Source organism: Drosophila biarmipes, chromosome 2L, assembly GCF_025231255.1.
Source record: "Drosophila biarmipes strain raj3 chromosome 2L, RU_DBia_V1.1, whole genome shotgun sequence".
Taxonomy (NCBI): domain Eukaryota; kingdom Metazoa; phylum Arthropoda; class Insecta; order Diptera; family Drosophilidae; genus Drosophila; species Drosophila biarmipes.
In genome coordinates, this window is record NC_066612.1 from 17,275,495 (window position 1) to 17,292,534 (window position 17,040).

The 17,040-nt window shown below is 42.5% G+C and overlaps 1 protein-coding gene across 1 annotated transcript in view; it reads right to left on the reverse strand.

Annotated features, from left to right (window-relative positions):
* The window catches only part of LOC108033938 (S phase cyclin A-associated protein in the endoplasmic reticulum), a 30,512-nt gene that overhangs the window by 12,510 nt on the left and 962 nt on the right, over window positions 1–17,040 (reverse strand). The window contains exons 2-6 of the mRNA XM_017108622.3: window positions 14,576–16,867; window positions 13,058–14,495; window positions 12,505–12,762; window positions 12,317–12,440; window positions 10,069–10,208 (exon numbers count right to left, since the gene is read on the reverse strand). Of these exons, the coding sequence (XP_016964111.1) occupies window positions 10,069–10,208; window positions 12,317–12,440; window positions 12,505–12,762; window positions 13,058–14,495; window positions 14,576–16,867 (4,252 nt within the window). The remainder of the gene's footprint in view (window positions 1–10,068; window positions 10,209–12,316; window positions 12,441–12,504; window positions 12,763–13,057; window positions 14,496–14,575; window positions 16,868–17,040) is intronic.

The window sequence follows — 17,040 nt, forward strand, 5'->3', positions numbered from 1 at the left end:
ACCTTGCGACAGTCGCCGGCTGACGATGATGATTCAGTGGGAGAGTGAGGATGCCCGAGCCCAGACATTGACGTAAATTGATTTTCAACGCCGTGGCAGAAAGAGTGCGGTAGATGCTCGCCGAAAGAGATGGCAGCACAGGCGCTGCAAACCGCAGGGCAGCGGAGATCAGGTACGGCCCATCGCAGAATCCGCAGCGAAAGGATTGCCCTCTCCCGAGGTATATAAGATATGCATATTTATGTACGAGTATCTGTACCTCGGCCTCTCGCTCATCATAAATAATGCGCCAAGTGGAGGAAAGCGCAAGCCGAGCCAGGAAAGTCAGTTTTCAACTTGGCCAAAATAAGCTTCTAAAAGGTTTTACTCTGCTTTTATTTTTAAAAATAGTTACAATGTGCAGTAATGAAATCATACAAAAAAATAAATAAAATAAATAAATCAAGGTAATCTATTACAACATCGATTGAATTTACTTTAATAACTATTTAAATCATGAACGAAGGACTCTCCTCGACTCCTTCCTAGTCCCTTCAAATTGGTTTATAATGAGCATATTAGTTATTGACTTATGACCCTCCGCCACGCCCACCACGATACCCTTTTTTGCGACAGTTGCTTCGGAACCCCTCATTTAAAATAATTTCAGGCATGCACATTTTCCGAAACTGCGGAATCTGTTAAACTTTTTACAAGCTGCGCCTCATTAAACCGCCCAGAAATCCGTAGCCACGGGAGCAGGCCCATTACCACGCCCATTAATGCAAATTAAACGCAATGCAGACATATGCCAAAACCAGGACCTCAGCTCCTGGCTCTGGCCCTGGCTCATCCAGTTCCGCTGGCTTCGGTTCGCTTGGGTTCGGTTTTCGGTTGGGATGTGTCACAGCGCATTATCATTCATAAATCAAAACATGGAAATTGTTTAGCGCGGAGTGAGGGGTTGCATTTCGGCCGGGGAACAACAATATAATAGCCCTCCCCTCGCTTTGCGCAGTCTAATAAACATATATAAAAAGTTATGAATAAATTAAGACATTTGGTTGTCAGTTCGGTTTAAGGGGATGCAGATGGATGTGCCCCCGGGGTGGCTGCTCACTTTTTTATACATCAATGATTAAACTCGCATTACGCGGCGCATCGAGGGTTAAGGGCAAGGAAATTTTAAGGAGTGCCTGGCAAGTGCCGAGATTGAGCTGTCAAGTGTGCCCTCAAGACTTAACCAGAAAATGTGCAAAAAATATGGCAAAAAAGAAAGGAGGGAGAAGAGAAATCCCAGAAGCCGGCGAAAAGTATCTTGGGTGAAACTCTAGTAAATTCGAGTTATAGATATGGGAGGGAAAATAAATCTGCATGCGGTAGGCCAACGAAAGGCAAAGAAAAACACGGATGTGGCAATCACTCCGTGGGATATATAATCCCGATCCTGTCTAGCCGGGTTCTTAAAATGAAAATTCATCAACACGTCAGCCGTCCATCCAATCCATCCATCCGTCTATAGAGCAATACCATACCAAGCCATTCCATCTCGCGCCGCGTCTCCTGTGTTTTCTTAGTAACGAACGCCACCCAAAGCGTTTTCCATTTACCCCAAAAACACACAGCAAAATGTTGGGGCGACAGACAACGGGGTAAACGTTTTGCCTTATATTTAATATATATATATTTTGACAGGCGGGACGGGAAAGGAGGGGCTGGGGCCAGGAGAAAGAGTTCGGGCGTCTTCAATTACGACACGCGCGTTGAAAATAAAATTTCAGCAGTTTTCACCCAGCGACACAGGGAAAAATTGTTATTCAAAATAGAAAATCACTTGTGTTTCGAAATACCTTTTAAATGTTGTAATAGGTGTATAGAAGTATGCAATGAAAAATTAACAATAATCTCTTCGATGTATTTATAAGGATCGAAATGTATTGCTGCATACTTTTAGACACCTAAGATTATATTTAAGTAATAATTTGTGTGGCCCCAACAAGAAATTTATATTTATATGTTAAAGATGAAAAAATAAATAAATATCCTATCTCCCAATAGTATTTAATACCAATATTATAGATATTCACTTGTAAGTAAAATATAGTTTTTTAAACCTATTAAGACTTATTTTACAGTGCTCGCCTGCTTTCCATATGGGGCCTGTCACCGGGCAACATAAGGCGGCGACTTCTTGTTCTCCTGCCTACCGCAGATGCGCATCCAGAAACCGAAAAGATAGGAAAACATTGCCTTGGAAGGGGGGAATCAACGTCAGAAATGGACAACACACGTGGGGCAGCGGCGGTGACGGGATTTGGCATTGGGATTGGGTCCGCAAGCCCTCGTCAACCTTTGGGAGGCTGTTAAAAAGCCAAAGTCGAAATAGCTGCGCGAAAGTAAAGCCGCTCGTAAAACTCAAACGAGGCGCGAAGAAGAGCTGGAGAACCCAGCGGCAGCAACACAAAAACATGGCGCCAAATAACCGCAACCATAACGATGCCCCCCCCGACATTCGCTGCTTAAAATCCATACCAAAGCTATAGAAGGACCCCGAGCAGGACCATGCGGCGACGTTTGCCGCCATTTTGTAGAAGAAAAGTGCATATAATAAAATAAAATAGCAACAAGACCGACAAAAGCCAGTTGAGCAGCACACACGACCAGGAGGTGGGTCACAAAAAATGGCACGGGCATTAAAAGTAGCTGAGTTGAGAAATTAAGAGCGAAGGTTGACATACTCTACAGAATATTGGATATCTCGATTAAGTGGAATAAATCTATAGGAACATTTTTAAAACAGACACACATCAGGCATAGTTTTTACATAAATAGATTGCAAATTCTACAAATACCTACTAAACCTAAGAACCAATTCGAAAAGTCCTTATACCCACCTCAGGGAAGATTCCAGGATTGGTGAGCTTAAGTCTAGGACCAAAGCCAGTGAAAATGGGCGCCTGTGATTTGGCTTCCATATTGTGCGATTGTGTGGGGAAAGTAGAAAATGGAAAATGGCGAGCGAATGAAAATGTCGCCGAGTGAGCGTCGTAAAAAATTATGCCCAACGTAAGGTTCCACCGACCCTGCGAGTAAATGTATAAGTATGTTCGCATGGGGAGTCGCAACCAAATTGCGTTCTTATGGCACTTTAGTGGCAAAATCAAATTAGAATTTATGGAAAGTCGCCGCCCAATCATAAATGCGGCGCCCCTATATGGGGAGCCCGTGACGCCCCCGCCCCAGAAATTTCGCACCAACCATTGAATAACCATAACCATAGGAGCAACTTTCCCTCAGTGCTAAATGACCTTTACTGCTGGGCCATTTCAAAAATACTTCGGCGAAGATTTTTAGTTTGCCTCGTAAATTTTTATGCGGACTGTGCGAAGGCGGGGGCAGGAAGATCTGGAAAATCGTTTGGGCTATGTGGCACAGCTCCCGGATTAGTGGCTTGTAATGTGCGCCATCTGCTGGCCACTTCGGGGCATTACTCATGCCACATTTGGTGCGACTCAAGTGCTTACTGTGTTAATTTGCACCAGTTTCGGTCCCCATGTCGGGGTCTTCGGCAGGGGATGCGACCCTGGATGGGTCTATCTGCTTTATAACTACGGTGCGAGGGTTGCTCCGTATTCCGATTGTGCTGCGGCCCGAGGCCTCGTGTTAAGCCCTCACAATTGCCATTTGATTGAGTGATGCGTCAGTTGGTTGTCCTTGTCCTTGCGCCTGTTCTGTGTTCCCGTTCTGTTTGCCTCCACCCCCTCATAATCACCCTCCTGCTCCTGTTTGTTTTGAGAGCTACCGATGCGCATTAACTGCACTGTGAGAAATAAGGAGCTGCTTCACAGCGTAGCCTGCAGTTAGTGCAGGATTACTAAGATCATTATAGAAGAATAGGGGCTCAGACCGGCTTAAAAAATTATCTTCTTTAGGAATACTAAAACTTAAACCCTCAAGATTTGAAGAACATCTACTTTTTGTGGTCTTAAGAATTCTATACATTCAGAGTAAGTATATAAATTTCCTTTAAGCTATATTAGTCTTGCAAGGAATTTAAAATGTTGCAATTGTTATAAATGATTTTCTGTTACTGGATATTATTTTCCTAAGTGGAAGAGCAACAAAAACCGAACCAGGAAGGATGTGATTTTATAGAGGGTGCATTATCATCCCGGAGATATAGTACTTCGCTTCTGACGAGCATTAAATTAACTGTAACCGGCACTGCACTTTACACATTTTACATATGTCGCCTACCCAGAGACAACTTCATCTTGGTGGGTGGTTGCTGCCCCTCCCCCTCTGCTCTCGCCGGAAAAATTCCCCAGAGAGGGAAACCCAAAGCAGAGCAGTGGAAAAAACAAGGCCAAAATCAAAGCGAATGCACTCAAACGAGGAGTGGCTCAGCCTCGGACTGAGCCTGTAGGTAATTCAATAGCCAAAAGCCGTACCGCTCGCACCGCCCCCTCCCCTCCCCGCCCTCCGCTGGCCGGCGTTCATCCTTTGACATGCGGCGGAGCTGGACAGGCACTCATCAAACTTTTGACATGCAGCTCGACAAGGGACGGGAGTTCGAGAGGGGCGGCCGGGGAAGGACATAGCTGCTGAGGCTGCTGCGCCTTTTTGCATGCAAAATGTCAGCGCATATGTCAGACTTTGCATATGACCTCTTCGTGGTATGCGAGAAGGGGGTTCACTCTAAAGTTGCAAGTTGTCAAGGTACCAAAAGAACATTACAATAACCCATTCTGAACAATTTATAGAGATTAAACCTATAGAGTTAAGAAAATTAATAGTTTGAATATGGGAATAAGGCAATATCAAATTATTATAGTTATTATAAGGATTAGGTGGAGTAAGATTTAATTTTCATTTTATTTTCAAAAGATAAGTTATTCAATTGTTTAGGAAATCACAGTATATATGTAGATATTGAAAAAATATATATTAAACAATTCAATTCAATATATATTTATTACACTAGTTAACATGTTAGTAAATATCCCTTAAACCATAAAATGAATTCTACCTCCGGAAACCCTTGAAGCCGCCCTCGTAAGTCTAGTTTTTCCCTCAGTGCTTTATGGCCAAATGCATTTTGATGCAAATATACTGCGAAGTTCTGGGCTACACTTCTTTTGAGCTGCTGCTCTGACCCTTGACCCCCTCTCTTTGGTAGCCCAACGCCCCTGCGCTCACACTGCGCCGATTTCGGGGTATTTGTGTGGGTTTTTGTGCAGGGGTTTTGCTATGATGTCTTTGTAACTGTAATTGATGCTGACTTTTTGACAGTTTGAATGTCGAAGCGAACAGATGAGCAGCGGGCAACGAGAGCTGAAAACGAAAACTGAAACTGAAATAGAAATTGAAACTGAAACTGAGCTACAGTTGAGCAGTTGACTACAGTCGGAGGAGGGGTGCCTCACAGGCCGGGAACGGGACGGATGACAACTCTGATTAGTTGTGTGACACTTTTGTGATTTGAATTCAATTATGACATGCAAAAAGCTGGCAGGTGGTGTCTGCGTACTGGCGAGGTTGTTCTACTTCAAATAAAGTAGAGCCTCGCTTAATAAGATTTTTGAATAAGGGAGAGCCGATAGAAATCGTAGTAAATGCAAGGATTTCATGTTCCATTTATTATTTACTTCAAATTTAAAAAGTATTTATGTAACAATATATTGAATATTTTTAATTAAGTCAAATATTTAAATTAAATATGACTCACATCACAAGTACTATTTTTTACCATCTCAGTTCAAAAACATTTTTTTTGAATTGAGAACATTCGTTCTTAAAATATTTGGGAACATTTATTAAGAACATTATCTCAATATCAAAACAAAATGGTGAGAGGAAAAACGCGAAATTGAGTTACTGGGCAAATAGAATAGTTGTTGAGATAAACAATGTATATACCGGCAATTCAACTTGATTGAATCAAAATAAACATTGGAAATATTTTAAACTTAAAATCGTCGTGGTACTTTTAAGAACATCTTCACCTCTAAGCAGTTTATTTGTCATGTTTTGTTTTAAACAATAAGAATTTAGTTCGAATACTTGATATGAAAATTTTAATTTCTTTCAGTGTAGTATTAATTTATTTTGATGAAACAAACCCCTTAGAAAGAACCCATTAAACTTGTATTATTTATAAATTGAAGTTAAATTGGCGGCAGAGCGACTTTCCAATGCTGCAATTGCGAAAGGGAAATTTAGGGCCCCCTCCCGCCCCCGATTTTCCACCCTCCCCGCCTCTCCCCTCCTGGGGTAGCTGGAAGATCAATAAACACACCGTTAAGAGTCAATATTTTGATTTTCCTTCAAGCGGGGGTGAGAAAATTCGGAAAGGGCGTGGGGCAAACAAAAGGAGCGGCGCACTGAGCAAATAGGAAACTGCGCCAAAGCCAAACAAGGCGAAAGAGACAGCCACCGAGCCGAGTTTTCCCAATGCTCGGCCTTTTGTCAAAAGGAATCAACAGAGACGAGGGGAAAACTGAAATCGGATATTAAACGCTGCACATAAAAAAGCCAACAAACAAAGGGCCAGGGAGGAGAAACAGGAGACGTCGCAGGATATTTGGAAAAGAGTGAGAGAAAGCGACAGGAGTGAAGAGCAAGGAGCACAAAGGACCCAGAATGAAATTAATACATTTGACCAGATAGGAGAGTCAAAGACCAGGCTCTATCTGAGGGGCGGAGCGGGATGCAGCATAGTTTAAGGTCTAAATAGTTGCACCAATACGTCGATGGTAAAATAAAACCCGGAGACACGTGTGTGTGCCAGATACTGTCCTTGTAATTGAGCCAGCAGTTTCTATTGGCACTGGGAGAATAACCTACCCAACAAGCTATCTATATAATGAATGGTTCTCAAGCAATCAAATAAGATAAATAACATGGAGAACTTATTCGATAGACCTTACACATTTGTTTATGTAAAATGGCTTATTCTTTTAATAAAATGTTTTATCCCTACTTTTCTTGGCTCTATTTTTTACCTCAGTGGAGCCTGAGTAACAATGTCAATTGCAAAGTGCAGGCCACAAAAACTTGCACACTCAGATCCTGGCCTGCGAACATCCTGCAGGATGTGGATGCGGCAGCCCCGAGGCCTGCTGGCCATAACTCCAAATTGGTTCGATCTGGTTACTTAAAGGGTAATTAAATTAACTGCCGCACAGCAGCCGAGCAGTGGAGCAGCAGGCGGAAGTAACTCTGCCAGCGTGTCGTCCTCGTTGACATCCTGGCAGTGGAAACAGCAGCCGCAGGAGCACCGGCAGACAAGCCAACAGGACGACGACACGCGGCCGGGGCATATCGAAGAGATTTTTTCGCCCTACACCCAGAGAAATATGCATATTTCATTATGACGGCTTTTTAGGGGTGGCAAGGTAAAGGGGTTCCGGTTCGGGTTTTCGGTTTTCAGTTTTCGGATTTTGGTTACTGGTTTCATTCCTCGCCCAGGGGTGTTTGCCTTATCGCGTGCCAAATCATCGTTATGATTGCGATGTGCCTCCTTTTCAGTTGTTGCGATTGATGATCAAATCGTGATTAAAATATATTTACTTCCCATTCTTCCTACCAAGAGGGCTAATGACTGTGTTGATTAATTATGAATCAATTACATTGTAAAAAGATATCTCCTAGATCTGCGCACAGCTTTTTGTGTGATGTGAAGGTGCCAGAGCGAGGCAAATCAAATTTGTCATGGTTTTAGAATGGGATGACAGTATAGGTGGTGGGAGGTCACGATTTATGGTGGGCATTATATATATAATTTACCAGCGCCAAGCTTTTTGCGAACAGAATTGGAATCGGTATTAATATGTTATGATTAATGATATGGGAAGCACGAATAATATTGTATATATTGCTATACTAGCTATAATTTAGTTCTTATATTATTTCTCAGCCAACTTAGTGTTCGCATACACAAAACTTTAACATTAAACAAAGTACTTTTTTCTTTTAGAAAACCAAAGTAAAGTAAGAAATATCTTTTAAAAAAGTTTCCTAGTTCCAAAGAAAGTTTCGCGCTCCTCAAAAGAAGAAAACCTTTTGTCTAGAAATAAAAGCTCCTCTTTGTCAACTTTAATTCGATTACACTACTCCTGGAAAACTTTATTCAAATTAAAAACAAAATATTCCCAACTTCCCCCGCCCACCTGGGCAATTAAAAGTAAACAAAAATTTAATTATACATCCGACAAAAAGCGGCACGCAGAAGAACACGAAAGAAAGCTGCAATCGAATTAGCAAGCCGGAAAACGCAAAATACTTCGTGGCCAGAAGAAAAAAAAAGAAACAGGAAGCGGAACAGGGGCAGCCGAGGAAGAAGTGCAAGATGGCGGACCATTCAAGTGCGGCGAATTGAGTTTTCCATTCAAGGAAATTTATTTATTTTCAAGGCAAAATGGCGCGAGGTGCAGGCCCAAAGAGGGAAGTGGGCCAGCCGGGGGTTGTATCCACAAAAATGATAGTCAAAAGAAAATTTGATTTGGCAAACGCTGTAATTGAATTGAGCCCCGAAATGCGCGCTACGAAAAATGGCCGAAGGAATAAAGGCGAGCGACCAAAAGTGTAAGGATATAAAGCAGCAGCAGCCACCACAAAAGGCTGCAGAGGAGACACACTAACGTAAAAAACACAACAATGGCTGGCTAATAAAATAAACGAAAAGCTTTTGTAAGCAAATTGAAAATATAAACAAACAAAAATTGATAAAAATAAGAAGAAAAAAAACATAAAAAACGGCAGCCAACAGAATGGGATGATAAAAAAATAAAAAGCAAACAGCTAGGAAAGGCAGAAAATTGGTCAGAGCCCAGAGTACACACAAAAGGATAAACAACAAAAAGCCACAGCACACACAAGAAGAGCCAACACAAAAAATGGCTACGAAAACCCGAAACAAAAACAAACGCAAATGTAACAAACAAAAGCCAATTCACAATTGGTAAATGCATAACAAAGTTTTTTCTATGTAACAATGAAGGGATAACACAAACACACACAAAACTAACTGATACATACTAGGAAAAATACATAAAAAACGTCAAAGTATGCAGTGAAAAATAATTTGTATAAAAACTCTTCACAAACTTTTTTAAATTAAAAAATGTGTCTAAAGATTGACTTTTCAAAACATCAACAACAAAAACCAGAACACTTAAACCCAAAAATGTTATGATAAATTAATATACTTGTCTTATTAATAATAAATAAATAAATTATTATTTAATAATTTATTATTTTCACTGTGCACAACGCTATAGAAAATGGCGCTTATTTTTGGAAGCTATGGAAACGTCAACAATAACAACAATTCGATTAAAACTTTTACCCACAAAAATGAGCGTAAATTAAAGGAAAACAGTCAGAAAAAATGGGAGGGGAGGCGATTAAATCGAGAAACTCCGAACTAGACGCCATGTTAAAGCATTCGCCTTTGAAATTAAAGCACGCATAAGGCACTAATGCGGGCATACAAAGTGCTCATCGACGGTAATGCCAATCAATAAAATTATAAAATGATAAAGCTGTAGTGCAAAGACTGTTGTATTTAAAAAACTTTGGGTTATTTTTAGAATTTTTACAAATGCTCAGAATCCCAATAAATGAATTTATTTTCGCTTTGTGACTTGTGAAACCATTAAACCATTAAATGCCCAAAAATGTAAATTATACAATTTGCGTTACAACTGCTTTTAAAGTTGTAATTCTTCGTTTTTTTCCAGCACAAAACTTGCGAGTGCCACCCATATGCTGTGCATCAGTGTGACCAACTAAATAAATGTTAAAATTAAAAATAATATTTTTTAAAGACGATAACGCGAGCAGCGCCGCGTCAGCGGCGTTGGCGCAGGCAGCGCAGCCGCACACGCTGTCCTGCTCTCGCGCAGACACGCCCTCTCAGCCGTGCGAGAGGGATGGCAGCACTGCGCACCACACGGCCATCTCGCTCCCACCCACACCGGGTTTCGAACTCGTCTTTCGAACTCACGGGATTTCCCCTTTTCCCGTTCGAACTTTTTGTAGTTGGCTGCCCTCAACCGGCGCGGCTGCACTTGTTGTTGTACTCACTTTATCATGTCCGGCAGGCGTTCCGGAACCTTTGGGTGGGTGTTCTTCTTCACGTAACTCGAGGACAGCGCCTCCGTGCAGGCCAGCATTAGCTCCGTGGACAACTCGACCGGATGTTGTGGTGATTTTTCTTCGGGTAGCTGCAAAGGATCGAAAGGGAGTTAGAAAGACATAATACCCGTTTATACGCACGCTAAATTCGAAAGAAAGAGGTTTGATAAGAAAATAGAGCAATAGTTTTCTTTTTGCAAGCCTAGGAAGTATGTGATTTCGAAGCCTTTATATGGAAAGTAATAACATTTTGATAAAAGCGTCTTATAAAAATTAAATTTCAAATATAACACACCACTGTTATTAAAAAGTAAAACCTCACATGGTAAAAATCTATATTTATCTGGCGTTAAACCTGCATAATTTATAAGCCAAACGGACTACTGAGGCAACGCACAATTGTTGCATGCTTTTCGGGGCCAGCAGTGAAATTCCTTGTCGCGTGTTTAAATTAATTATCAATTTAAACAGCAACAACAGACGGAGAAGGCGAAGGAGACGGAGACGGAGACATCCACATCAATCAAAATGTTAATTGATGTTTCTTCTGCGCTCACTTACAGTTAACTTTTTCCTCTGTTGCGTCTTGTTCGCATATCTCTCTTCTCCTCCTCCTTCTCTTCTTCATTACATGACAAGCGGCGCGCGCGCTGATCCATCAACGAAAAAAAGAAGGTGAAAAAGGCGAGGTGGGTGGCGCAGGGGGGTGGGTCAAAAGGGCGGGGGGAGCGACAATAAACACGAGCCACGTTAACAATGCCAACAACAAACACCAAAAACTGCAGAGTGCGATGCGCAGTTAATATATTTTTATAGATTTAACAAAAGTAAAAAACAACCTACAAAAAATCACGAGAGCCCTAACCGACTTTTTAGTTCCCTGTTTTTTTTTTACCAAAATATGATTAACATGTATTTACTTAAATCTTTTCAAGATGCATAAAAACGGATTTAAAAATCAAATTAGAAAACATTTCTCTTTTTAAAATTCAAGTATAGCTGAAGTTAAATAAAACATAAACTACTGAAAACTTTAAAAATTTTAATTCTGTAATTAACCTTATTTAAAATTCTAAATAAATAAGAGGTAAATATATTTTGTAGCTTGCAACACATGAAAATACCCTTTTTCTCCAAGAACAGTGGATGCAATTAAAAATAAAAACAAAGATGAAAAATAAGCAAGAAAAACATTTATTGGGTGGGAGAGTGCCTTTTTACGCGATTTAACGATTGATTTAACAGCAGCCGCAAAATGTATAAACATTTTACACGCTGACAAATTGGCCGGGAAAGGGAAAAATAACCAGAAAGTGGGGATCGGCATCCATGGAAGGGCAGGCGGTCAGGGGGCCGACCTAGTGCTTAAAAATTGATACGCCAAGCGACAGGCCAGCGAGCGCACGAGCCCAGTAAATAAAATTCAAATAAAAACGCCAAGCAAACAAAAGGCAGTGCCAAATAAAAGCGTCAAAGAAATGGCAAATAAACAACGCCAGCAAACGAGCAAAGACAAAAGCCGAAGCGAAACATAAACTTTAAACAGGGTCAAATAAATATTCAATGCATAACGACTTATCAATGCTCTTACTTTAAATATTTATATGTACTTTTATCAAAAAACGAATAATTGTAAAATTAATTGGCGCCCAACGTGGGGCCATCATCAAAAGTTCAAAAGCAATAATTCTATGAAAAATAAATCAAACTTTTTAGGGAAAAATGAATGGAAATGAAATGGAAAACAATTAATGAAATAATACATTTCAAAATTAAGTTTGATTAAAAGATGGACCGAAGTACTGCTGATAAGAGTTAACAATCAATACACAAATTTTAAGCCTGCAAGACCCTGCGGAAAGATCTACCAAAATTCCCTGGGACTCTCAACCAACTAGGATTCTATTTATCGCGGGTTTAAGACAGACAGCGACATAAACGCGGCCAAGTGTTAAGTGGCTGCCGGGCAGGACCATAACGCCAGCCAAGTACGAATTTATACCACACACATAGGCGACATCCGACGTGGCCTGGGGATTCGAGTTGCCAACTTTGGCGTCTACTCCTAACCCCAATCCCACGGACAACCCCTGGAGGCGAGGACGACTGCCTGGCGACACTTTTATTGTGCAGCAGTTTGGGAAGCCCAAAAGTTCTTAAAAGTTTCTTTTGTCTGACGGCTGCTTTTGAGGATTACCTGGAAACTCTTGTTGATGGCATCGAACAGAACGGTTATGGAATTGCCCAGGAGAGCGTGACGAGCAATCTGGGGACACACCGAGCAGGCATTCCTGTACAACTGCACGGCCAAATGAACCGACCTAGAACAATGTCAAATATGTATATTAGCACATATATTAAGCATCCCAATTAAAGACAACTCACTTCCTTGAGATCTCGGAGTTTTCTTCCAGGCCCTTGCCTATCACGTGGTTGGCCAATATGCCCAGGCCGTCCATACACAGAAAGGCCTGGAAATCAAAGGTCTGAGCCTTGGGTATGACACGCAATAGGTTTCCGAGGTTCCTATCCAATCCTTGGGCCCCTCCGCCCTTGACCACCAGATTCAACAGCTTTGGCACTGTACTATCCCTCTTCACATAAGCGGGCAATGGGTCCAGACTCTGCAAATACTCAGCAGCGCTGCGAAAGTAAAGGCAAATATTTTAATGAACAAATTTTTATTATCAAAAACCTATTAAAGAAAAATTTGTATATCAAACAAAAGATAGTAAGATATGTGAGGACTCGCTTAAATTTCCCTATATTGTTATTGGATTTCTTGAAAATGTATCTTATTCGTTCAAAATCAAACAGTCAGGCCATAACATTTTAACGATTAATCGGAAATTCAAGGGTCGTAAATCCGCAAAGTCACAATAATACAAAAATTAAATTAATTCCATCAATAAAAGTTAACCAATCTCATTTTACTCACCACTGACTCATCCTCTGCTTCAGCTTTTTCATCTTCTTTTTGTAGCTCCTCGAATGACCAAAACTTCCGCCGACCTCGGAAAGAGTTGAAGACAAATCGCCATCCTCGTTGGTGGTGCTCGTGGCATTTCCATTCAACACGTCCTCGCACCCTTCCTGGTCGCCACGCCCCTCGTCCGCCTGCCTTGTGGGCATGGTCAGCTCCAGAGCCCTTTGCCGAATGTGTTCGATGTTCTCCTCATGGCGGCGGGCAGATTCCATCTGTTTCTGCAGGATCTTGCGCTGCAGTTCCTCCGTCGTTTGTTGCTGCTGGACTTGTAAGGCTAGAAGTCTCTCCTCACGATCCCTGGCCTTTTCCCTAGCCAAAGCCTGTCGCTGTTTCTCCTTCTGCTCCTGCATCTTGCCAATCCTTTGCTCCTTTTCCAGTCGTGTCTCGTTCATCTTCTCGAGCTTCAGCAAGCGCTCTTTTTCCAGAGCTTGGCGACGTCTTTCCACAGCAGCCTCTTTGGCCAGCTTCTCCTCCACCCTCTTCTGTCGTTCCTGCTCTAAGTCTTGCAGTCTTCCCTCTGTTTCCTTGGAGGATTCCAGAAGATCCAATCGCTTGTTTTGTGCTTCTATGTTCTTGATAAAATTAATTTCCTTAAGTTTTTTCTCCTCATCGTGAGCCTTCTCAATGATTTGCTTGAGATATTGTTCTCGATTTTCAGCCGCCCTTTGGAGTCTTCCTTGCATTTTCTGGCGTTTGTCTTCAATAATTTGGTTCTTGGCTGCTTTGACATCCTCCACTCTTGAAAATAGTTGCTGCAACTTAGCTGCCTTTTCCTGCTGGAGCAAATTCCGTTTCAGTTGAGCCTTCGCCTGTTTTGCTTGATATTTCTTCAAAGTTTCCTGAAGGGAACGACGCCTGGAGGGCGAGGATAGCTTCTGATGCAGCTCCTGTGCTCTCCCAGGATGTCTGGCCACATAAGCCTGCAAAGTTGCCAAAGCCTCTGCTCTTTCGTTCCAGGACATGTCTGAGAGCAGTGCCTGATATCTTAACTCCAGACTGGCATTCTCATCATCACTCATAGTCACAAAAACAGCGGAGTCATCGCCGCTACCCAATTCTACTCTATCGTCTTGCTCCTCCAGCTGAACTTCACAGTCGGTCTCATCAGTTTCCGTGTCCACATCGATCTCCGTTTGCTCCAGCTCCCTGATCTGTCGCTCCAGAGATTCCTGTACCTCTACCAAGATCCTTTCGTTGCGCTCCTCATCGTTGTCATCCGTATTTTGTTCATCGTTCTCATCGCAGGCACTCAGCACACCAGCATTTCGTTTAAGACTTCCATTTGGGAGCTTACAGTGAGCAATGCTCTCGTAGAGTTCACCAATGGTCTTGGAAAACTCGCAGTTGGTCTGGATCTTGATATCGATCTTGTTGTGGTCATCGTTGGTTGCTAGAAGAACAAAAAAATATTAGTTACTCTTGTAAAATATCCTAATTCCATTATAAATTAAAGTACAACTGGCTACTCACATTCCACCACGGTTTCCGCGGAGGAGGAGCTACTGTTGCTCTGTTTGTTGCCCAGCTCCTTCTGCTGCAGCTTCCTCAGAGCGTTCTTCTCACTCCTCATGTACTCCTTGTGCAAGGAAGTCATTTTCAGCCCAGTAAGATCCGATTTCTGTCTCTTGATAATAGAGGTACGTCCAATGGAACTGTTGTTGCTGCTACTACGAGTTCCACTCGAAGTGGTGACTGGCGAGGGAGCCACTTTCCTCTCGGAGCCTTCTGTATTCTCTGAATTTTCGATCTTCTCGGTTTTCTTCACTGGGTTGGTGGTAGTTCTCTGCACTGGGAAAGAATTCACCTTGGCCTTTGCATTTTTAATTTCGGGTCGTGAGACTGTTGATGTTGTCTTAGCTTTCACCTTAGGCTCTCCTGCAGGAGCTGCAGTTTTTACTGGGATGGATTTACTCATGGGTTTGCCATCACCTGCTCCTTTCTGTTTCTCCTTCTGTTCCTGCTCTTTCTGCTGTTCATTGAGCAACGCCAACGTTGGCAAGCTGGCGTAGCCTGTGGGCTGATTGAACCTATTTGCCCAGTGCATACTGCTCCTCCTGCGATTTTTCACAGTCAACCAACCATCGTTAGCATCCGTCGGGAGTTGGATCTGCTTAGGTTGGGAATGTCGCTCGTCTGCCCTTAGGGTGCTTCTCGAGTTTGAAAGCTGTTCATTGCTAGCTTTGAGAGTGGATGTGGAACTGACTATATCCTCCCTGGAACTGAGTCTAGAACTCATGGTAGTTCTTCTGGCAGTGCTTAGAATGGAACTTTGAGTTTTCCTCGGCAAAGTTCGAACACTGGTGGAAGGATTTGTATTACTGTTGTTTCCGTTTATTTCCAGCATGGTTCGTGAGCGTGCAGACAGTCTGGAGGCCACATTATTGGGTGGACCATAGCACTCTGTTTTGCTCAAGGGTCTAGGAGGTGGTTGCAATCCGCTTCTTCCATTTGTTTTGGCAGGGGGAGCCGTCTTCGTGCGACGTAAACCATTAACTGGCTGGGCGGTGTTTGTCTTTATCTGACTTGGCTTGGTTGCTATTGCCTTATGACCTGGTGCTCCAACAGATGGTGGGACCACCTTCTTTACAGGTCGATTTAGCACACTAGAATACTTAAGGGGACTGTTTTGCACAATATTTCCTGTTATGGAATTCAATGGCTGTGGCTTTTTAAACATCTCCACAACAGGTTTAACGACAGTGCTAGGTGGTGTTGGCTCTTTATTGGCCTGCTGGATAAGTAAAGCATTTTCCATGGACTCCAGCGATGCTACAGTCATCTCTACAGCTGTGGGTTCAGCTGCCTTTTCCATCAAAACATTTTCTTTGCATAAATCAGATTCATTTATGACAGTTGGTGCTTCAAAAGGCGCAATCAATTTGTTTGGGATGACCTCTGTATTTTCATTAATTACTGGAATGGTTACTTCTTCTAATACCGCCTTCTTACTCCTCTCCTGAGCTTCTCGTTCCTCTGCCTCCCTGCGCATTTTTTCCCTAACATCCGCTAAGGTTAAGTGAGGATCCTCAAGATCTGTTTGGGAATACTGTGTGTTGAGCTGCACATAGTTTGATTTATCGCCACTCAAGTCCAAAGGACCTTCCATGTTATCAGATTGTGCTGATCCTTGATTAGCTCGCTTGCTGGCTGCAAAAAGTTCTCTGACATTCAGGCGCATTGCTCCCTTTGGCACTTGGTCGTAGGCACGCAAGAGCTTCTTCGGCGAAATCTGTCCATGATCACAGCACGGGGAAGTTTTTCCGGATTGAGAGCCTGGAAACAAGGCCGGACTCGATTTCCCGGAGTTGTTGGGGCTGCATAGACTTTTAGTTCTGACTCTGGGCGTGGGATTGCTCTTGCGCACTTCCCAAGCCAAGCTTTGGGGTCGCTGCTGCAGAGGTCGAGATTCATAGTCCCAGGATACTTTGAACCACTCGCTCAGCGCCTTAAAGTCCCGCACATAGTTCTCTAGCACCAGTATAGCCTCCTGGCAGCTGGATATGTTTTCATAGCACTCCACTGTTTGATAAATCTCGTTGACAGCTCTCTGTAGATTTCCGAAAAGCAATGCCCAGTATCTGGCTTGCAGTTCCGATTTTTTGTCCCTTCCTGTGGAGGCGCTGCGCACGCGTGGGCCACTGCTTCCGCCTCCACCGCCTCCCACGCTTCCAGAGGATTTCAATCGTGGTGAAGTGGGCGATTGGCAGTTTTTTGGCGTACCGCAGGGCGACTTTGGCGGTGCCATGGGCGGCTTACGATAGCCTGCAAGAAAGGCAACAGTTAAATATGAAATTTAATGCTGAACAATATTCGAGGTTGCCGACTATCCTACACCCGGTACTCATTTTGTTTACATGATATTAAATTAGTTAAAGATATTACATTAATTTTATTTGATAAGATAACATTTAAGTTTTGAAATGATGTATATAAAA